The 23450-nt window shown below is 41.2% G+C and overlaps 1 protein-coding gene across 1 annotated transcript in view; it reads right to left on the bottom strand.

Moving 5' to 3' along the window:
• Nucleotides 1-23450, bottom strand: part of sdccag8 (SHH signaling and ciliogenesis regulator sdccag8) — a 50790-nt gene extending 27340 nt beyond the window's left edge. Inside the window, 17 exon segments of the mRNA XM_030156332.1 lie at nucleotides 2084-2156; nucleotides 2158-2205; nucleotides 16428-16431; nucleotides 17497-17642; nucleotides 18069-18185; nucleotides 18817-18951; nucleotides 19091-19243; nucleotides 20071-20209; nucleotides 20415-20615; nucleotides 20743-20807; nucleotides 20956-21011; nucleotides 21384-21416; nucleotides 21419-21515; nucleotides 21615-21728; nucleotides 21934-22019; nucleotides 22167-22301; nucleotides 23138-23450. Coding sequence (XP_030012192.1) covers nucleotides 2084-2156; nucleotides 2158-2205; nucleotides 16428-16431; nucleotides 17497-17642; nucleotides 18069-18185; nucleotides 18817-18951; nucleotides 19091-19243; nucleotides 20071-20209; nucleotides 20415-20615; nucleotides 20743-20807; nucleotides 20956-21011; nucleotides 21384-21416; nucleotides 21419-21515; nucleotides 21615-21728; nucleotides 21934-22019; nucleotides 22167-22301; nucleotides 23138-23204 — 1669 coding nt within the window. The 5' untranslated portion in view covers nucleotides 23205-23450.

Here is a 23450-nt window from a genome sequence, read left to right as displayed (position 1 = left end):
ACTGGGAAACAAACAGAGGAAAAATGAGGGAGGGAGGGATGGAGGGAAGAAGCGTGGCAGGGAGGGAGGGACGGAGAGAACAAATATCTGATATCATCTAGAGGCGCTCTGTACGCATTTACTCAAAAAAGAAACATGAAAAAAAATTCAGAAAAGGTGGGAGGGAGCTGAGAAGAAGGGAGAGGGGGACGGATGGATGGAAGGACAAACGGATGGACAGAGAGGCGGGATTTGGAGAGCAAGAAAGCTAATTATCTAGCTCGTCTGTTGGGTTGCACAGGGAGAGGAAGTGATGCGAGCTACTAAAGGACGTCTATCCCTCCATCCCCTCCCCATCCACAGTTTCCTGCTGTGCTCTGATGTCAGCTCTCTTTAGACAACATGTGTGCTGCCGACATGCGCCAGAAAACAAACCCTTTGTTTACCCCCCCCCTTTCCTCCCTCCATCCATTCGTCCCTCTATAGCCCTCCATCTTTGTTCTGCGTACCAGCAGGCTCCCTGGTTTGTTGAAGGGAACCACAGGTAAATAAAAAGAGTGGAGAGTGGAGGAAGCGAGTGAGCGGCTGAGGGTGGGTGAAGGGGGGGGATCCAGATGGTGCAACAGATGTTGTTAGCAGCAGCAGCTCTGCTGTGCAGACAGACAAGGAGCTCTGAGCTGGGTCTCTGCGCGCTGCTCCGCGCTGGGCCCCTCTGCTCCCATCACCTCCCCTCTGCTCTACCCTGCTCTGTTTCCTCTCTCTGCTCTGTTCTGCTCTTTGAGGTCACTTCAGCTTAGTCTCGTTCAGCCCAGACGAGTTGTGTTCCGGTCCAACCCACTCCCACTCTGATGTTCAGCTGTGTTCGTGGGGAGTGAGTGTCACAGTGAGAGAGGAAACATCTTTAAAACAGAGCGATGCAGGTTCAGGACCAACCCTGCTGACATGTCCTTGTGAGGAGACTGAAACCCTCCCAGCTCAAGGGCTGCAGTGTTGTAGCTGACCCTGATAACTGTTCTGCTTTATCCTTCAATGTTTGGGTTTTTCTGACCTCATGCTCCTTGCTGTTCAGTTCTGCTTTGTTCTGGCCTTTGCTTCTTCCCTGCTCACAATTCTCCTCCCTATACAAATACAAAAAGTTGCTCCTGTTTGGCCACATCAAATAAAAACTTTACAAAATGTTTTTAATGATCCCTTATGAGAAGCCTGACTAAAATCTTGATTTTTTTTTTACATTTACTCATAAATATTAATTTCCTAAAGTCAGTTTACAACTGATTGATCTGATCAGAACAAGAATAACCAGTGGATTGTCTGGCACAGTACTAAAAACCATTCAGAAACGTTTCTGCAGGTTACAAGTTACATTTTGCATCAGTGAAAAAAAATTGTCATGATGCTAAAATTTATTGTGAATATAAAACAATATTGGGGATAAAAGGCATTTTTCAGTGTTTTTTCTACTTTATGTTGCAACTTTGATGGCTTATAAACAAATTTGTAAATAGAGCATTTTCTCACACAGGATGCAGCACGATATTTTCAACAGGTTTTAGGCAAGAATTAAAGCCAATAACGTGCAAAAAAAAGCAACCCAAATTGCACTAATAACTGAATGATAGACTGTTTAAAAGACCCACAGAAACCCTGACAAAGTCCCAAATAGATTAGTTGACTCAAATAAATGAAGAAGAAAAAGGTTCCATTGTCCTTGAATGCTCTCATTCCACATTATTTAGCTTCAGTGAGAACATACAGAATGTGTTACGAGTTGGAACGACAGAGTAAGACCCTGCAAGATGGGTGTTTGAAGAAACTAAGGACTTAAGTTCACATTAATATATAAATCCTGGAGAGATGCTTCTCATATCTCACCCTGGTGTTATTTCTGTTTAAGTGGGAACGCCAAAGGTGAATGAAAATGTTTTTGTTTTTTTTTTTCCTTCCTGGAGGATTCTGCAGCTTTAGTGCAATTTTAATATCCTTTGAGTCAGGACAGAGCAGTGGGAGGCCGAGACAGTGATCTATGACAAAGCAGACAGTATTTCTGGCCTGAGCCACCGCTGACGCAGAGCCCAGTGCCACTGCTGTGTGTGAAAGCACTGACCTCTCTGCTGGTGTTTCGCCTCTGTTTGCTCCAGCAGTGCAGCCAGCTCTCGCTCCCTTTCCCGCGCTGAGAGGGGTTGTGGAAGCCATTTGTTCCTCATGAGCCCGAATCTGCACTTTCCTCTTTCCTGTCTGAGGAAAAGGACAAGAAATATTAAACAGTATGTTCCAAAAATCAATAGAATGGAACTACTTAGATGATTCCCAACTTGGAATCATAATACGTATATCTACATTTACCATTAAGAACGGCACAGTACAGAAAACTGTTGGATTAAGTTATATTTAATACCTCAGTGTTTATTACATGTATAATTTTATTACATAACTTTGTTGGCTGTGATAGAAAGGAGTTTTCACTCAACAGACTTCAGCATTTGTGTGTTTGCTTAGTCATCATCTGCTAACGGAGAAGCGTGAAAATGCTTTTCAGCGGAGCTTAAAATGTCCGTTCTATACATTTACGTGCAACCAACATTTTCAATATGTGAATTCAAGGTGTAATGAGATTACAGATGGAAAATGATCAAATTAATAAAAATATAGGTCTGTCTTACTTCTGTGTTTGCAAACAACTTGATAACATAATTAAGTGTGCATTAAAAGACCTGTCAATCATTTTTATGCAGACAGCAGGTTCTTATTGAGGAGTTTTGTGACAGAGCAGCTGTTTGTTTACACACTGTCCCTTTAAGTGCCTAATTGTGCTGAATATAATCATTAACGTTCTGTTCCATTAGGAATTTCTGTAGTATAAGAGCAGCACTCAAACTGAGCATGACATAATGTAACCCAGATGACAATTATTTTAAATCTCTTCAGTGAAGAATAACTATAACCTCAGGGAGTTCAAAACTGTACAAATACACGTTTGATGAGCATATAGGAAATAAATTCTATCATTCTGAACAACTGTTTAACACACTACAAAACAAAACAACAGAACAAGAGGAAGAAAGATGAAAAAGAAGGGAGGACAGAGAGGAGAATGACAGAGAGAGGACTCAGGAGGTAGAAGGATAAAAGTGTCAAAGTGCTGTCAGTTTGAAGACCCTGAGTGAAACGGCAGCTGTCTACAGTACAACACACACAAACATGCTCACACACATACAAACCAGTCATTACAAAGTACTGCAAAAAAAAACAGCTTTATTCTCCGTAACAGAAAGGTGCATTCGCTCACCTTGAACTTTTCCTTTCAATATTTACACAGACTTTAGTCTTAGACAAGCTATGCTAACCTTAAATATAGTACAGCATGTTGACCAGTAATAACTAATTTACCCAGGAGGATTTCTTTTGATGAAAACTGAACCAATTAAGTTAAAAATTTGTGGTTTAACTAGACTAGGGAATACTTGGTACCAATCAATCCCTTTAATCTTCACTTTCGCTGAGGTAATATCAAAATTGTGCAGGTAAGATCCAAACAAAGGTGGTTATCTCTGGCGGCTTTAAACAACACTACATTCTGCTCGTATTTGTACTAAACTTTCTTACTGATCTAAGTCCAAATGTACCCAAACAACAAAGGAACAACAAAGACCGAAAGAAAAGAAAACTACAAAGACATGGAAAAACGAACAAATAAACAGAACTCTTCCTGAAGTCCAAAGGCGCTAATGAAGAGAGAATTCTCCAGTTTAAGTGAAAACTTTTCTCCCCTACAGCGCTTGGCCCTGCATCTCTAAAGTGACCGCGTCTGTCTGTTCCTTCGTGTGTGTGTGTGTTTCTCCTGCTGTCCTGCTGTCTGGGGTGTGAAAGCGGGTGGCGGGTGTGCAGGGGACACAAGGAGAGTGTGTGTCTGTATGCGTATGACTGTATGTATGTGTGTGTGTGAGAGTGAATGAACCCCCGCTGGGCTTGAACAGCAGCCTGAGCCACCAAAGCGCACACCAGGCTCAGCGGGAGATGGCGGGCAGGCGTTGCCAGCCATTTGGTCCTGCAAGAGGTTCCAGGGGGCCGTGTGTATTTGTGTATATCTGTATATATGTGTGTGTGTTTGTGTGTGATTACAGGAGGGGGGACTCACACCAGACCTGTTTACCCACCAATTAGCATCAGACAGCCAGCCAGAAAGTTCCAGCAGTCAGCAAAAGAGGTGGTGGTGAGGAAGAGGAGGGTGATGAGAAGCAAATGAAGGCAGAAAGGCAAAAAGACACAAAAGTACATATTCTACATCTGTTTGTTTTTTACTAATGTACTAAACTAATCTTTTAAGTACAAACCATATAAAGTTGTACACAAGACTTAAGAGAAGGCCCTAATTTGTGGTTAGGAGCAGCAGACCCAGAGAGGCTTCTTCTGTTCATTGACTAGGGCCTCGGTATCTTAATCTGTCTGAGAAAAAAAGGCCTTAAAGCTGAAACAATGACAGAAAAGATCCTCTGAACTCGAGTTTAAGTATTTCAGATTTTATCCTCTAATCATCTGTGCCATTTTGTAATTCTAATCAAATGCAAAATGTTTACTCACAAAAATACAGTTACAAAATGGCTGCTGATGAACACTGTCAAATTAAAACATAAAAAGAGCAAGCAAAGGAGGATATGTTAGTGCAGAGCCAAGCCCTGGGAGCATGAGTTAAGGGCGATGGTTAGAGCAGAGGCTGGATATGTGGGCTGGAGCTGCACAATTCTCCCTGGACAATAATCTGCCTTCCAGCTAATTGGTGAATGGGCTCTGGGTTTGCTGCCTGTGGCAAGAACCTGTGTTTGGGCCTAGGAGGCAATAGACTGAATGTTCAGTTAGCAGATAGCTGGGCCTGTTGGTATATGCCTGGCCTCGTGCACTGTAGGACAGCTTGATAAGTATGGCGGGAGCTGCATGGGCCAGGGGCCTAAGGTAGGCAGGAATGGCTCTGGGGGCAGCGGCCAGGTACAGTGGCTGCTGGTAAGTGGGGAGGTGGCAGAGGCGGCGGCTGGCTGGCTAGCTTGGCTGGAGCGGTGAGCAAAGAAGAGGGGCCCAGTCTGCGCTGTCGGCCTAAGTGGGCACTATTCAAGCTGTTGCCCATTAGATGTGGGGTGCCAGGGCCTGACCAAGCGCAGAGTTTGCAGCACCCCATGGTGCAGCCGGCATCCCACGCCAGAACCACCAAATGCCGCGGTTTATCAGAGAACGAGCACAAATTGGAGTCAGACGGTGGACTTGGAGGAATTGGAGACAGTCGCCAACACTAGACACCACTGACCGCTGTTTGGGCTCAAGTAAAAGAGACTACACACTTTCCATGGTAAAACAATGACATACACATGCAAAGCACACATACTATACACATTCAGTCTTTACACACATGCAAAACACAAAATACCTCAATATATGTAATTCAAACAACTCCATTTATGAGACAAATACATCATATTCTTTCTCTAAAATATGAAACTATTGAAAAAAAAATCTCAAAATGATACATATTCATGTTTCCAACACACTATAGTGTTGCAAAATAACAGGTGGTAAATTAACATACAGGTGAACAGATTGTGAACCCAGCCTATAGCACAAACATGCAAAAACAAAAGCTTTGTTCGCAACAAAAAAGATTGATTGTTGAGAGACACTGATGATCCCTGCAAAGAGTTAAGCACGAGATGAAGAACCAAGAGAAAGAACAACAGTTTGTATAATAGTATTTCTATCACAGAGGACCATCTGCACTGATGGCTATCATCAGTAGAGTAAATTTAGAATGTCCATGTATTAGAGATATCCCTAAATTTAAAAAAAAACCAACATGATAATAATCCTGGATTTATTTAATACAGAAGACCTATACAGACCAAAACCATCAGTCTGTTTGTCAGTCTCTCACTGTCTTTTGCAATCATCTGTGCTTCTATGGAGGAGCTGTCACAAATCTACAGTGAAATTTTAAGATTAGTCATTAACTATATTTCTAAAACAGGTGGACACTTTAGCTTTACACATACTATCAAAAAATGTGCATTCTTCAAGATCCTTTATTCATACACATTACCACTAGAGCAGTGTATTTGATACAAACCAAATTATAGTGTATGTGGTCATAGCAGGGAGGAAATTTTAACAAATCATGTCCATCTCCCATTAAACACATTATTTTAACTGATGCTACAACATTTGTCAGAGCTTAAAGGTCAGAATAACTGTATTGAAATACTGTCCAAAAATTACAACTGTTAACTATTGTCCCATTTTTACTGCTGAAAATGGTGCCACTCTTGATGATTCATTTTTGTGGAGGAATTCCAGTGCATCCACAGCTATTTATGATAGACTACATCAATCACTGTATATTAATATTCAACAGTTTGATAGGATCAACTACAGGATGATTTCTATGTTTGTGTGAGCGTGTTTTTTTGCATGTGTGTGCGGCTGAGAGACAGGAGACAGAGGCCTGGTGTAGGCCTATTTAACCGACGCTGCCAGTGAGGGATGAGTGCGCCGCGGAAAAAGCAAGTGACATATTGAACATTGCTGTGCTGACGTATCATTTATGCTGCTTACAATAAACATCTGAATTGTTCTGTGTAGCAGACCACACAGTGTCACACAATTCTCTCTCACACACACCTCAATGTGTTTTTAGCACATTTTATTAAACCTTAGGGTGATGCAAGTCAGTCACACTGCTCCCACATCTTTCTTCTGACACCCCTTCCTCCCTCTGCTTTATGAAACAAACACATCAAACACAGAGGCAGCCTGATGCAGCCTCACCGATAAACACACAGCCCGTATATCTATCTGTCCACCTATCTGTTCATCTACAGCGTCTTATCTCTACTGCGATCCTTTTTTTTCTGCTGTTTCTCTCTCCCTCCTCCCTCCTCTTTTCCCTCCCACCCTTTTTTTCCTGTAACTAAACTGGCTGTGTCTCTCTCCATCTGCTGGTTCTTCCTTCAGCGGCCCTGCACCTGTTCACACCTCCTCTCCTGTTGGCCACCTCTTCTCTCTTCTCCCCTCTCTCCCCCCCTTTATCTCTCTCTTTCTCTCTCTCCCTCTCTCTCTGCGCAGTGCGATGCTGCCAGGCCCGTTCCTGGCTCAGTTAGCCTCTCTGTCATTCAATCCATCTGTCGGCAAGTCAACTTTGTTTACAGCGGGTGGCCCAAGCCTCTTTTCTTCTTCAAGGAGCACCAGAGCCCCCCCACCACCACCAAGGTCAGTGGCGAGCCAATCATGTCCGAAAACTACAACTGTTAAATTAAAAATATATACACTTTTCTACTCCATTAAACACAAGTGTGTAAGCATACACAATCACTCTCTTGGAATATACACGTCGTACAGCTCTGTTCACAGTATCGTACATATGGAAAAACGCATGCATGTGCACACAGAAAGCCACAAACGCACATGACCCTCACAGAGACAAACATTTGCTGTTACAGCACAAATTCCAGCTCTAGATTGAAGTAATTAGCTGCTGATTGGCCTCTGTCATCATCTATCTGTTCACAAAACGTTCGAGAGAGAAGTTTAAAAGTCTTAATTGGCACAGATGACTGATGGTCTTAACACAGGAAGAGCGCACTGGCAGCGCAGGCATCTGTGATTTTTAAAAATAAACACACAGCATACGTACAATATGCTCCCATAATGACCCAATCCAGAAACCCAGGACTCAACGTGTCAATTCTGCGCCCTACAGAAATTATTAGTGAGTAACATATGTGGCAGGTCTCAGGGTCAAATCAATTTCAGCGGAGAAGGTAAATGATTGCCTAAAATAAATTATTTCAGTAATGGTGCCAGCTTTAAGTTCCCTCTCACCAGACGTGTGATATAGGAGATCACTTACATGAAAGTTGAGAGCGTACTAAAAGTAAAAATAAAGATTAACAAAATACGAGATGTTAGAACATTTAACGTTAATGCATTATGAATCCTTTTTTTTTTTTTTTTTGGTGGAGGAAACAAAACTGACAAACAACAGAAAAAGTTTAAGACCACAAAGGAAAAGAAAATGAACAATCACAGAAAAAGTGTGCAAAATGCAAAGCTGAACCACATGGAGTGTTCTCTCCTGGTGTGAGCACAATCCACCTGTGTTGGAATTCACTTCACACCTGAGACATACCTGATGTCATTTCAAACACTTCTCAACCCCCTCAGCCTGTTATGAGCTCGGGGGCAACTGGCAGGAAGGAACATCTCTCTCTCTTTACCAACTCAGTGAACTTTTCTCTTATCTGGTTAACTCTCCTCTACAGCCATTAGATCAGATGACTAGCGAGAGAGATGCAGCTATTGAGGTGGAAAACAAAAAAGACGGTTGTTTTAAACTCAGCGGGGGGGCACTAGGGCAAGAGGTGGCACTGTGGGGGGGCTTTTGCCCACCCGGTGCCCACCACATAATCGCCAGCCTCACTGCTCTTCTCCTCTGTTCCCCTCTGTCTCTATATTTAGAGCTGAACTTCCTGCCACATCGTTTTCACGCTAATCATCTCATACATTCATTTACATTCATTTACCCTCACAATCCAGTCAGCACAGAAATGTACCACTGTGCAACCATAGATAGGTTCTATTACTTTTTTGCCTTTCCTTTTCTTTAGTCAATCGATAGGTGAGGTGAATGACAAATGATACAAAATCCAGGACTGTTAATTAATACACTGAGAGTCATATTTATTACATATTTGCATACTTCTGTATTAATCCAAGCCCTAACCCCTACATGCTGTTAGAACCTTAACCTGAATAAATTTAATAATTGCAATAATGTTGGAAAAACAAAAACAGTATGTCATCATTTAACATTTACATTCATGCCAAAAGCATTATTAATGGTTAAAACATTCAAACAATTTAACTTTGATATACACAGTATGAGATTAAACTTTTCCTGATCTATTGTATTATATTTTATCCTGGTGAATAGGGTGATCCTTTACACCTTTTCTATTCCCACTCTTTAGTCCCCTCTTTCTCAGTTATTCATGTATTTACTGAAAAAAAAGAGAGAGACTGCACTAAACAAAATCCTTATCACAATGTACCAATGTGTACTTTAGGTTCATCCCCACACCACTTGTTAGAGGTGATAAATGTGTCAGTCTGCAATAATATTTTTTTATATTTATAGAATTTTTCACTATGCGTATAAGAATAGCAAAAGCAATAATGCACCTATAGCATCTTCATGTTTATCTCTTTGAAAAACATAAAAGCTATTTTTTGTTTATATGGCTGGATGGTTTGCACACTGTTTATGACATCTAATGGTAATCAGTTTGAATAAGCACTGCTGTCCTATCCATTCATACCATCCTCTTAAACTCCTAAGTGCCTCACCACTTTCATCCCTTCCAGTATCCTGCTCCTGCATACTTCAGAAGTACCACCACTCCAAATCTACCCTACACCTATCTTTGCTTCCTTCTATCTCCTACCCCTCTCTTTATGATCATCTACCAAGATAATCTGCTCACGGGGGCCCAGCCCTACAACCACCTGGACACAGCTTGGCACTGCTGTGGCCACAAAGGGCAGCGAAGAGAAAGGCAGCAGAAAAATGAGAACAAGTGCAGCTATGTGGAGGATGAAAAAAAAAGAGGTGAAAAAGATGAAAAAGATAAAAGATCAATAAGGTAAAAGAGAAATGAGAAGGATGGAAGAGAAGAGAGAGGTTCTGTCATGTTAGATGAAAGCTGTGCCAACTGATGGTACCACCCTCACAGCAGGGGTATATGAAGGCACATAGTTGACCAGATGACGCAAACCCACACAGACACACAAGTACAACTTAACACATTTGTTTTTTTCAAAGCCTTAAATGCTTATTTGACAAGATAAAGAGATCTGTGTTATCCAAAATGTACGTACAAGGAGTACAATACATCAAAATGTGACAAACTGCGGTGTGCCAATTTTCTAAACCCTGATAGAAAAGGCTTTTCAGTTTGAAGTGGTAGTTGGGGTATTAGAGGGCACGTCACTATAAAGGTGTATAAAAGGAGGTAAAAATTGGAGGGTGGCCGGATGGCAGGGGGCTGGTGCTCTCCCGCTCTTTCTCTGTCCTCCAGCAGTAGTGTGTATGTAGGCCAGTGTCCCAGGGCAGACTTGGCTGGGGTGATAACAGTTGTAGCTGACAGATTTGCCTCCATCTTGCCTGAGGTCTCCCAGTCAGCGATCTGTCTATTCTATCCATTCCCTGCCCCGCAGGTTGGAGAGATTACAGCTCTGTTTAATAATCCTGATAGTTAGAGTGTGATTTTCCACTGCTGTACTGATAGGATCTATATAACTTTTATGATGTTCGAATGTGAATCATTTCATGCACTTGTAGAGTTATGATCAGCCCTGGCCTGCTTTACATGCTCTGTATTAGGTAGTCACTCTGACAGAACAAGAACACATAAATATATGGAACAAAGGAGAGTAGAAAGCTATTAGTTCACAGTCCATCCTTTAGCAAATGTGACACACTCACAACTACACAGTGACCATTATGAATAATTTCCTCTTTCAAGATGTCGTTGACCACTTAGTGAACAAAGGTCTGAGGTTAAAAACAATAATCAGTGTTGAGGGTTAACTGAAACACTATCTAGGTGCATGATCTTAAAGAGAGTAAAAAACAGCCGGTCTTATGTTTTTTGCACTAATACTACAAATGTGATCATGGAGTAAGACAAGTGTAAAAAAAAAAAAAAACAAGGGAATGGACACAAAAAGAGCACTTGATTTGATTTGTCTGTGGTTTAAATGTTTTGTTCTCCATGTTTTTGAAAAGTTATACACGACGGAATTACTTGATCAGCACCAACATGGGATTGAAAAGAGGCTCGGTTTCAGGTTGAGGATTAAAAAAGTAATGTTCCATTGAAGAAGTGACGAATTTAAGGTTAAAGTAACATTAATGCGGTCACAACACAATACAGATTTTTATCATCAATGGTGGTGAAAACAACAGCTCCCATGATCCAGTGCAACTTCATATCGTCATCATCCAACACGTTTTTTTGTTTTGATTGGGAGACCTCTAGTGGCAGGAATTACATAATGTGCATTTAAGATCTTGTTTTAAGAAGGGTATTAAAACTATGTCCATTTATCTATTTGTGGTTCCTTCGACTGATAACGAACACACATTGTGTTAATTAGTGGAGCGTCAATTAAATTATCCCAGTTGAACTCAGAATTAATGACCAACAAAAAATATATGCAGTAGAGAACTTAGCGTGACAGAAAGACAAAGGGAGACGGAAAGAAAACAGAAGGAAAGATAAAGTAGGTCTCAACAGATTGAGGAAAGACAATGATGAGTGCAAGAGAGAAGAGGTGAGAAGGCAGGATGGCAGAGAGGGCACTCCGACAGCGAGGAGAGAAGAACGCAGCAAGGTCTCGTCACCGGGCCAACGGGCCCACCACTGTCAACATCATGGCACTCTGTGGTACACACACACATACACACACATGCGGCTGGCCGACGGCCCTCCCAGCTGCCCTATCCGTAACTGTCTGATTAGTTGTGCTAAGCAGCCCCTCCCCTGCCAACCATGGTGCCATCTGCTACCCAACAACATGGCTGCCGACCAGACAAGCACACACACCAACACAAACACACGCAAAGCACAAAAACACACAGCGAGCCTCATACCTGGCACTGCCCGCTGCTGTCATACAGAGACACACACATCAAACTTCATAGACACAGGTGTAGCCCAGAGGTATCAACACTTAACATTTGCACAAAGGCATGCACATGGGCTCATCTAATCGCACGCAAACAATTCAACTGCAAACAGCATCAGGAAAAAAGGAGTCTGTGGTGTGTGTCTGTACGAGTGTGTGTGGTGACAGTGGTTAGGCGTTACTAATGCCAGGTAGAAAGAAATATGTTGTGCAAAAGTGTGTGTGTTCTTGCTGGCAGCGCTTGAAGGTTCATTACAGCCCCCACCTCTCCTGAGCGACTGCAGCCCGCGTGGCGCCCCGGCCCTTTTATTCCGGGCCGTGATTGGACAAGGGCCTCCCGCCGAGTTGGTTTGCAGCAGTTTTGTCGCGCCCAGATTTCACTCGCTGCTCAAAGCGAGCCTCTGGCGGGACGCGGCATCTGCTGCCTCACCTTCCTCATTTACACTTCTCCGCCCTCACACACACAAGCAGTTCTGTTCACCGCCTTTCCAGACCTTGCTATCACAAACTACAACAGAGAGGACAGGAAAAAAAGAGAAAGAGTGAGGTAGAGATACAGAGAGAGAGAGCAGCAGCGTGACATGTTTAATAGAGTTTGGGAACTTTGTGTATAAGAGGCACAGCGGTTGGTCTGAAGATATGTCTGAATAGCTCTCTCCATGCCTCTCAGACTCAGCATCCATTTTCTCATTTCAGGGTCTGACTGTGGCCTTAAAACTGAAGAGCAATACTCTATTTGTCTTTCCTTCTAGCACTATTTGCCATCTTATCTTTCTGTTTCATTTAATGCTTTTCTAACCATTCTCCAATGTGAAATACCTATTGTATCAAGTAGACAGTATTATGCGCCACTAAATATTACTTCTCTTCTTGCATGTCAGATAACTTGGTCTCTTCCTTTTAACCAAGGCTCACTGCTGCTGGAGATAAAATCAGGAGAAGAAAAACCCCAGAATTTGGAAACAAATCTTTCTGTTGCAGCTCTCTCATTTCAGCCCAAATCAAAAGATTAACTATAATAAATCTAGAGAAACCATTTTTTTTTTTTCCCCAAGTTTCTGTCCTGCAACACAGCAGATTAGTAGAAATACATCTGACTGAACCTCAACAGGGAACGGTAGTTATATCTATCATTCACATATTTCAACCAAACCCCTGCCTGTCTGAAATCACTTATGAGCAGCCAAATATACACCATCAAAGGTCCCCAGGAGGGGGTAGAATTCTTGTCTCCTATCAGACAACTAGAACTACAATATGCCAAAAGGTAACTATGGATTTTTTTGCACAATGATGCCAAAAAGGATCAACCACTACAGCTTTAAGTCAAATAGCATGGTAATGGAGTACTAAATATTATGATTCAGTGTGTGTCAAGAATAGAGCATTTCATTTAGTCAAATTGCCCTGCCTATTGGACTAAGGTTTGAGAGTATGGCATTTTGCTTTTCTCAAGCCCTACTAAGGCTCTTCTTATCAACACATATTTATTCAAAATGGCCCAAACTGAGTCAGTGCCATAAAAAGACAAATGCAAAAATGGAGAGAGTATTGCATCATGGGTTTTGGTCATTAATGTTGCTAATGTTGCTGTTGCTAGAAGGTGTATCTAACTCCATTTACAACTTCTTTAGAATCTGTGAGCTCTAAAAGTGTTGTATTAGTACACTTTTATTATTTATTTATTTATTTATTTATTATTTATTAGTACACCTGCAGAACTTTGTGTAACTTATTTACAGACACATAAAATCAGTGTTTTGAAACCTCCTGTACATTTTTGGCCTAAAAGTAAAAATCTAACCTACCTCAGAAAAAAATGTTTAGATATAACACATACAGGCATTCATGTAATACATCAAATGTACATAATTTCTGTCCATATTGCAAAGCTCTATTCTGAACATAACCAACAAAAATCTTATTAGTAAACCTCCCATGTTTGTAGCATGTTTGAGGTATCAGGTGTCTCCTTCAACTTGATCTACTTCAGGTAATTCAGGTAGTCATCAGGTAACAGCCGATTGTCCTGGAAAACCAGCTACAAATCTGAATGTATGTGCAGTCACGCTCAGATGTTTGCTTGCCCATGAATTCATAGTTATTGCTCATAAATGAGAATGTGACAACAAGAAAACTTTTACACTGAAATATTTTTCCAGTCAAGGTCCATCTAGAGCGCTACACAAGCACCCTCATGAACATGTATACTTGATTTCATGGGGATCACAAAACTGGTGGAAGATTTGTGGCCTTGCAGGCATTCTGTGTGTCCAAAACACAAAGGAGGCAAACACAGGTCTCAACTAACCACAGATACCCCGACACAAGCAAACACACACATCTATCCATTTCTGTTTATCTGGCATGTCATGAAAGTGAAGTTATGCTGGGCAGTTTTCACTATAGCCTTTGGGACGTGTGATGACTGCAGAGGGAGAGGGAAGGCCGGATGGAGACAAGGAAAGAAGAAAAGGCAAGAAAGACAGGAGCAAACAAACAAAACAAACTTAGTAAAGCCCTCTGCTGGGCTGGGGCTGGGACTGGAGTGTGTGTGTGTGTGTGTGTGTGTGTGCGTGTGTGTGTGTGTGTGTGTGTGTGTGTGTGTGTGTGTGTGTGTGTGTGTGTGTGGCGATGTGAACAGAGTGCCGAGGATTAGGACAGATCCTGGGCTGTCCAACTCACAGCTGGCTGATGATCCAATCCTGGAGCGCAGCGCAGCACACCAGGCGCCATGGGACCCACGGACGCATGCATGCATCTGTGTGCGTTTCTATGTGTTTGTGTTGTGTATGTGGAGGCATATGGTTGTACAACTGAAATGTGTTTGAATGTGCACATATACGGGCATGGAGTTGTATAAACAAATATCTCTGTGTGTGCATGTGTGTGTGTGTGCGAGCACGCGCATGCTTTCAAGTATGTGTTTATCACTAAGGAAGGTAAGGCTATCAGAAATCAAACAGGCGCTGTCTGTGCTTCATGTCCTCTGTTTGAAAGCAGGCTGGGATCATTTGGGCCAAAGAGGAAAAAATGAAAGCGCAGAGCAAGCAAGTTGCAGAGAGAGAATCAAAGAGCTGTCTTCGATGGCTGGTCATACAAAAGCCTTCCAGCCGAACCACCCTGAATCTCACACTCCTGCTCTCTGAAAACACACACAAACACAGTTATGAAAACCATTCGACTGCAGCTACAAAGGCTCACGCGTGGTTCTGTAGTGAACAACAAGAGAGGGCAAACAGAGGCATGACCAAATGAACAGCATTTAGTCCTCCATAACCCCAGAAGGCCTGCAGATGGACAGACAGAGAGAAACGATTAGAGGCAGAGGGAAAGAGACAAGAGAGATGATGCCTTAGGTTAACGTGTTTAGTTTGTACCACCAAAAAGAGAAGCAAAATATGTGTCTAAATATGTGTAGAGACCCTCACCAGTTTTCAACAGGTGTCTTACACTGTGCACCATGCAAACCTGGTATCTACATGTGCCCACATGTGAAAGTATTTAATGTTTGAACTGTTGAATTCAATTCAGTCCTGTCCATTTTCAGCTGCAGACATATCTGTCTGACATCCTGTCATCAAATGAGCTATGAAGGATGTCCACATGTCTATTGTTTCAGTTTTGAACAGGTTTTAATGGCAGAGAGCCAGTAATTCAAAGGTTTTTCATCATCACTTGCTCATACCAAAACATAACTCCAAATGTAACTGAGAGCTCCTGTGCACAGCATTGTAACAGTATACTATAATTATTTTTGTGGATCTCTCAAAAACATAAGAGGTTTTCACAAACATGCTTTTAAACTTGCATTCACTTTGTTATTAATTCAACATGAGCACAGTTGAGCTTAGTTATGATTTTACTTTTACTTGTGCCCTCTGTTTTAAGTCAATTACTTGGTGACAACTGTTCTTTTCACCAACTTCCAACTTGATTTGTGGAGGCATTTAAACCTGCTGCTCCTCAATGAAAATAAACAGCCGCGTAAAATCAGTCTTAGAAGTAGCTTTCATCACTATGAACAAAATGAATTTGAATTGCTACATGCACCGCCAAGTCAACAGCTGTCAAACATCTAATATGCATCTGTGGATAGATATGACTATAAACTCTCTCATGCGCAAACTCCCGCACACATGGCAGTAAAATGGTTTAGTCCAGTAGCTCTTCTAGTACAGGTCAAAGTCATCATGTTGCCACATTAATATGCATGTCATTCTCCACAGCTGGCTGGAAAGCCCACCAGCACACACATTCCCTTCCTCATCTCTTAAACACACGACAGCATGCCATGCAGCCAGAGTGTTAGCGCTGGCCAGCTGACAGACCAACACACTTAAACACAGATCAGAGCCTGAAGCAGCAGTGGACACATACAGAACCTGCCAAGGAGACAAACACATAAACACACACACACGTATAGCACAAACTTGCATCCTGCAGCCTCCATCACCACAGGCCACCACCGCCACATCTGTGCCCATCTCAAACACCTCGGCTGTGGGCAGCAGGGGTGAGAGAGTGCCCTGGGCGGCTGGCATGGGCTGGCAAGGCCCTGGCAATGAATGGTGTGGAGTCAAACAGCAGCCAATGGATGAGGAAGGGGGAGGTGGAGGTTAAGGAAAAAGGACAAGAATGCATGACTAAAAGGAAAAAGATTGAGAGAGAAGGATGGAGACAAAAGTATCTGGTTCAAGAAAAAAGACGGCAACAAAAAATACATCACTGGAAAAAACGTTAGAAGAGAAGTTAGGTTATCACAATGAAAGGTTAATTGTAGAGTACTTGTCTTTGTTGTTCATTTTATGATACTAGTATTGTACAAGTTTAATCATATACCTAATGAAAAGGAACAACCCTTCGTAGGCATTCAGTACTGGAAATCATGAATCAGAGTTACATTTCTGTGTCCCTTTCAGGCTTTCTCAACAAAATTTTCAATGGGTAGATTTCACATAAATAACTTAAATATAAAGCCAATTACTGACATATACAAAGAAGCGAGTGATAATGACAGCATCTTGAGATGAAGGGGACGCAACAAGATGCCGTCATGAAAAGAGCACCAGAGAAAATTAACACAGTGGAAAATGATGTGGAAATAGTCAGGAAATATGACATTTTTGTTAATTTCATCCAGCTGTTTTTATAAAGGTAATGATTAACACACATATGCAAAATAAGATAGCTTAAAAAAATGCAATAAGGTGATTACAGAACATTTTATAAAAAGAAAAACAGAACACATATGCAGAAATAGAAAAAGATGATGGAAGATAAAGGTAAGAGGGAGGAGCCGGTAGTGCCCGTCGTGAGAACGGGTGCAGGGCACTGGCAGGTGGCATGGAGGCCAGGCTGTCCAGTGACCATCAGCCCACTGTTCTCTGTGTGTGTATGTGTACGTGCGCCAGGGACAGAAAAAAAAAAAGCTCAGACGCCATTTTGGCTCTGCTGGAGCTGTTGCTGGGCTGGGCACTGGCCTGGTAGCACAGAGCGTGCACGGTGTGTTTATGTGTGTGTGCTGCATTATGTTGTGGCATGCTTAACAGGATTAGAGGTGACCTGGTGAGGTCCAGTTGGTACCGGGACCATAGCACAGCGGCACGCATGTGTGTTTATGTGTGTGTGGTTTGTATAATAGGATTAGTTGTTACCTGGTGTGGTACAGTTGGTGTGGTGGTCTGAACTGGACTGGACTGGGCTGGGCTGGGCAGGAGCTGGGCAGAGGGGGAGCGCTGTGTGCGTTTGTGTGTGTGTGAGTGTGGTGGCATGTATAATAGGATTAGGTACTACCTGGTGAGGTGCAGTTGGCGCTGGGCATTTGCCAGCTGTTCTGCTAGGCTCAGGGCTTCGGACTGCCATTGGCTCCCGTCCTTTTGGACCGCCTCCAGATGCTGCCGACAGCCAACCAGCTCTGAGCTCAGCCTTTCCACTTCCTGTCCCGCAGAGATGGAAGGAAAGAGGGAAGAGGAGGTGAGGAAATCTTTCACAACAACCCACCTTAAGCACTCAGACAAATCCATTCAAATCACCAAGGCCCATTAAAACCACTTATAAAGCAGAATTAAGATGAGATGTAAAGTTTGACATGTTATCATTTAAAACCATTTTAAAATAATAAGTCGTCTGGTTTAAAGTAATATTAGGGGATGAATTACAAAACTTACTTTTGTACAAGGAAATTTAATAAAACACACATATGTCCATTAAACACAAAGCTATCTTGATCATGAGTTGACCATGTTTTACGGTTTTTAAAAAGACCCTTAGAGCAGTTAATGGTACCAACTGCACATTATTACATCACCTGCCTGTTGAACTGAGTTTATTGAACCAGACAAAGATATTGATCAGAGACAGACCTGTGCAGCCTTTTCTATCTGCCTCTTGGTCTTGGTGGTGAGTTCTCGGAGTTCTCTCTCTGCCTCTTCTTTCTTCAGTTGGGCCTGGCTTAGCTGGTATCGCAGATCCACAAGAATCTAAAGGTGACAAATGATTAACAGCCCTTTAATTTATGTAATTCCTATCAGATAAACATTATGTCCTCTCTAGTACTAGGTCTATACTCACTTTTTTTTTTTTAAACCTACAGCATCTCAGGGTTCCCTTGGTTTGTGGAAGGTTTAGAAGCCGTGAGAGCCCCTGTTGTTATTTCACTAAAAACTATGAATTTTTGCATAATTTTGGACGACTCCTTCACTTACTTCCAGAAAAAATACACAATCTCCTTGAGATATCTTTTCCTCTCCAGTGTGGTAGAAAAATCTCAGGTGCTGTGCAAAATGTGTCCAAGTCTTATGCTGGTGGGGAAACCCAGCATTTATGGATACACTGACATTTCTTTTACAGCTGAAAAAAAAATCTATTGACATAAGTGGAACTTTGCTGCCACCTGCTGGATTTAAAACAGCAATACTACCCTTGAGTGTTCATTTTACCCATTTCCAATAAATCTAGTATTTTTCTGAGAGAAATGTGCACTTCAGTTTCAAGTTGCAAGACAAAACAAGACAAGAGCTTGTTTGTTTTGAATTATACTGATCTGAAATACAGAAATTGTTCAACTACAATCAATTTTTCACAATAGTTCACTAGTCATTCACTCTATACCTTGGTACTGTCTTGTTCCTGAGTAGTTAATCTGTGCACAGTATCATCCAGCTGATTGGTCAGTGAGGTCTTGTCTCTGTTAGCTCTGTCTAGCTGCCCTTCCAACTCTGCCACACGCTGGGAAAGGTTGGACACCTGAAAACGCACACAGACATTTCCATGAGTGGTGCTTTTTGATATATGTTATCAAGACTATCAAGTAAGGAAACTAGACACAAAGAGTGACAGTACAACCATAAAACACAGTACTCTAGATAGTAGTCTCAGTCCTTACTGTGTGCGCCAGCTGTTCTTTGTGTTTGCGGGACTCGGTCCGGCCCTCATCTCTGGCTTGGCTGAGTCTCTCCTTTAAGACTTGCGCTTCCTTTTCTTGTTGTTCCCTCAGTCGAGACAGCTCCCTGCTCAACTGTTCACAGTGTACTTCCACCTGCATGTACATCAACAGTTACAGATGGTCCAAACACAATTAGGAGTGGGGTAACTGACTGGTAGGTTAACTAAACCATCAAACCACATTTTCCACCTGATAACTACAGTATATAGGTATTTAGTAGTTTATTTGACTGAGTCAAAAAATGCCCTCTGCTGGTTGAAACATGGGTACTTAAACTACTTCGAAAAACTTCCCTATTTCTTGATCTGGTGGCAGGTGATGTACTGTAAATGGTGCCATCTCTAGTTATCAGTTTAACCCCATACTCTATTTTAAAACAATCATCTTCCATCCTTGTAGACTGTGGAGAGGAGCACAGACCAGTGAACTCAGTCAATTGTATGATAGAGTACATAAACAGCACTGTTAGCACAGACAATTTTGTGTATATTTTAGGTGCATTTATAGTATTTAATAGGTTTATTCATGGGTTTAAACAGTTTTTACTTCATTAGCTATTGTCTGATTTGAGACTGAATCAGACAAAGGGACGCTCTGCTGTCAAAGTGTCAAACATGGTCCATTTTCTACCACTGCTGTACCTTTTGCATCACAGCTTTACTTTCTACTGACTTTTTAAAGTAATATTTCAACACACAAAATATTGTACAATTACAATCTATACATCTGTGTGTTTTGTGATGTTTTTATAGTGTGAATGGCCATTTATTAGCCTCAAACACAGCCCTGAGGTCTGGAAAGATTCTTTGAATTTTGAGGACAGAACTAAATTCTGTGTTTTAGTGAATCTTTAATATTGATGAGTAAAAAAAAAGCCTTTATAAAAATCCAGTATAGCTGGTAGAGTATGTTTCTCTGACCCTTGCTTTGTGTAGGTTTGCCTCTTCTGCCATTTCCGCAGCCTGTTTGACCTGAAGACAGGCTGTCCATTCCCTCTGCTGGGCCTCTTGATGACTGGTTCGCACAGCACGCAGAGCCACTAGCAACTCATCACGCTCCCTTAGAGGTGAACACAATACAGCAAAAAATAAGACACTGGCAGGAATAAATAATAAAAGATAGAAAAAAATCAGCATGTACATAAGTTTATGGTGTAATGTATATATGCACTAAATCATCAAATGTCATTTTATGCTTAGCTTGTGATTTATATGTGGTTGAATAAATGCACATGTCTTTGGGTGTACTTTATGCTCCTACTGACTTGGTGAGTCTCTCAATAGCTTGGACGTGCACATTTGTGTGAGTGCCTGCCAAGACCGCTTCATGCTGGGCACACTTCAGACATAATCCTGCCACACGGGGGACGCCATCAGCTTTCACTGCATCTACAACCTGCTTCTCTTTGTGTTTCAGCCGAACCTTCACTTCTTCACATTCCCTCTGACTGACTGACAAGTCCTTCCTGTTAAGTTACCGTACATGAACAAAGAGATAAAATAAGGATGGTTAATATTCACATTTTATATGAAGATATTAAGCCAGTAGTGCTTGGTTATGAAAAGGTTTATTGACAAGAAAACAGAAATGACCTGAGGGAGATGACCTGAGTCTCCAAGCTTTCAATCTGAGCCTGATAGATCACCTTCAGTCGATCCTATAACATTTACAGAACCAACCATTTGCAATTTTTTCAACTTTTCTTATCTGGAAAACTCATTATAAATCAAAGTAAAGAAATTCCTTGAAAAGTGAGAAATCTCTGGGATGAAAATAAGAACAATAAGGGACAATATTTTTCTTACCAGTTCATTTTTCCATTTGTAATGCTCTGATTTCTGTTGCATTTGGCCATTGGCAGCTGAATACTCGTTTAGCTGAAGGATACATTTGGTCAGGTGAGAAACTCCCAAAATATTACATGATAATGAGCCATTAAAAATTAGTGATTCTTCTATAAACATTTGAAGTGTGAGTAACACCTCCTCTAATTACATTCAATAGATATTATAAACAGAAACAGAAAATGTAAATTAAACACTTCTAATGAAAGTTTGTTATTTGGCATATACTGTATGATATGTTAATAAGTTATTAATAATAATAATAATAATAATAATAACAATAATAGTAATAAGTTAATTTTAGACAGGTAGTGGCAAAACTACACATACAATTCACATGTTAAGACAAACATACAATAATCTACAACTTCTTGGGAGAAATTAAAAACACAATACCATTGAGTTTTGAATAGTGTAATCTTCAGAGAGTCATCAGCTGCTCTTGATTTCAGTTCAGAGCTCAGCTTTTCATTCTCAACCACCACGACTCTGACACGCTGCTTCATCCCCTGCAGCTCCTCCTGATGTCATATACACAATAGGGATTAATTCAGTCTTAATAAAAGCATACCATGTACTCAAAAATTAAGAATATTGCACCTTAAAAACTGCAGTCAAACCTTGCAGAATTTCACTTCAGCTTCCAGGTGTTGGATGTACTCTGACTGGTTGTGAACCATTGGGACCAAATCTTGAAATGCAGGCAAACTGGACTGCCCCTCATGCTGTACTCTCTATAACGAAAAATGACACTCAAATTATAAGTGATATAAAAACCAACTGGGAAGCGATGTATAAATCTTACGACAAGTACAACTCAACTGATCTGAAATCTGGAATGAAGTGGTTAATAAGCGAATGTCTCTATTACAGCAAAAACTGCCACGCATCTTCATCTCCTAATAAACTACAATGGCTTTCTAATGTGTAATACTGTACCTTAGATGGAGAGTGTTTCTTTGATGGAGAGAGAGGAGCAGGCATTTCTTTGCACTGCTTCAGGAGAAGGCTCTTTAGCTGATTGACTGTGACACCAATAAACAGCAGACACACACACACACACACATATAAAACCAACAACATATAATTAAAATTTTGGATTTTGTCTGTTTGTTAAATTTAAAAGTTAACCATGCTCAAGATGGTCACCACAAAACTAAATCACTCAAGACCTGCTTCACTCTGTGTTTTCTGGCTCCATGAAGCCTTGTCATCTTCAGCTGTGGGGCTGCATTCAGCCTCCTCTTCGTCAGGGATCAGCTGCTCCAGAGCACTGCTCAGCTGCTGGATGCTCTGATTGGCCCGTTCTGAAAATATTTTACAAAACACATTGATAGCTTGTGTTTGACAATAAACAATAGCATATTTATCACAATGACATACCAAATTCTACGTCAGTTTTTATATTTGGGCCACAGTACTTCTTCGGCCTGAACATTATATTTGATGAATCGTGTGTCTGGCTAAATCACATAAACAAGATTAGTGTTTCCACTAGGAACTTCTTCAAATCTGCAACTTATTATCTTGCAAATATGTCAATGTTGCTTTATTTTAAATTATTTTATTTCTTGACAATGCACACTATTATTAGTGCTTGTTATTGTTTATTGATAATTACATATATAGCATGTATATTTAGTCAAAAGGAAAAAAAAAGTTTAAACCCATAAATCATTCACAACAGTGGAAAAGAAATTGAGATCAAATTTTTGGCCATATAGCCTGAATCACTGTTATCTTTGGAGGCAATAAATAATTTATTTATGGTAACTATGCTAATTCCAGATATAATGCGGTGGTGAATTGTATTAATTGTTTCTTGGATTTAATTTGCTGTTTATTTCATTTACGCGATGCTGCGTCTAAAGGTAGGTTTACTCCCGAAAATCAACAGGTGGCAGTGATGTGATTGTGTATTCACTCTGAGCTTTTTAATAATTATTAGCATAACAGATAATTTAGCTATCTAGCTTCAGCCTGCAGAACGGTCTTCTGTAAGCATTCTGAGGCAACCAGATATGACCAGCTAATGTTATACTAATAGTGTTGTGTATTTAACCGATAGCTAAACCCTTAGTATTCAGTCCTTGTATTTTGTGTAGGCGGTTAGCAAATTAGCAAAAGAAAAAGGTTAACTTACGTCTCAGGTCCTTTTGATAAGCATCGAGCTGCTCCACCTCCTCCTCATCTGAGTCCAGTGGTTTCATTTATGCCAAACCTCTGTTTTATCACCTTTATTTACTAATTATTCATGCTAGGCTAAACACAACACCTCCTACAACAGCCATCATTTCTTGTACGTAGTAACGGTCATCAACTGTCATCTGTGCGATGCTTGTTTTGTTCACTAGCTAACATTTTCAAAGGCGGTGTCTGCTGTACTCTATCATAACTCTAAGTCCGCCCCAGACAGGGATGAAGCGCGGACCCGATAAATAAACCGAATGCACGAG

Source organism: Sphaeramia orbicularis, chromosome 15, assembly GCF_902148855.1.
Source record: "Sphaeramia orbicularis chromosome 15, fSphaOr1.1, whole genome shotgun sequence".
Lineage (NCBI taxonomy): Eukaryota > Metazoa > Chordata > Actinopteri > Kurtiformes > Apogonidae > Sphaeramia > Sphaeramia orbicularis.
The sequence above is the reverse complement of the archived record's forward strand: the minus strand, read 5'-3'. Positions and strand labels throughout refer to the sequence as shown.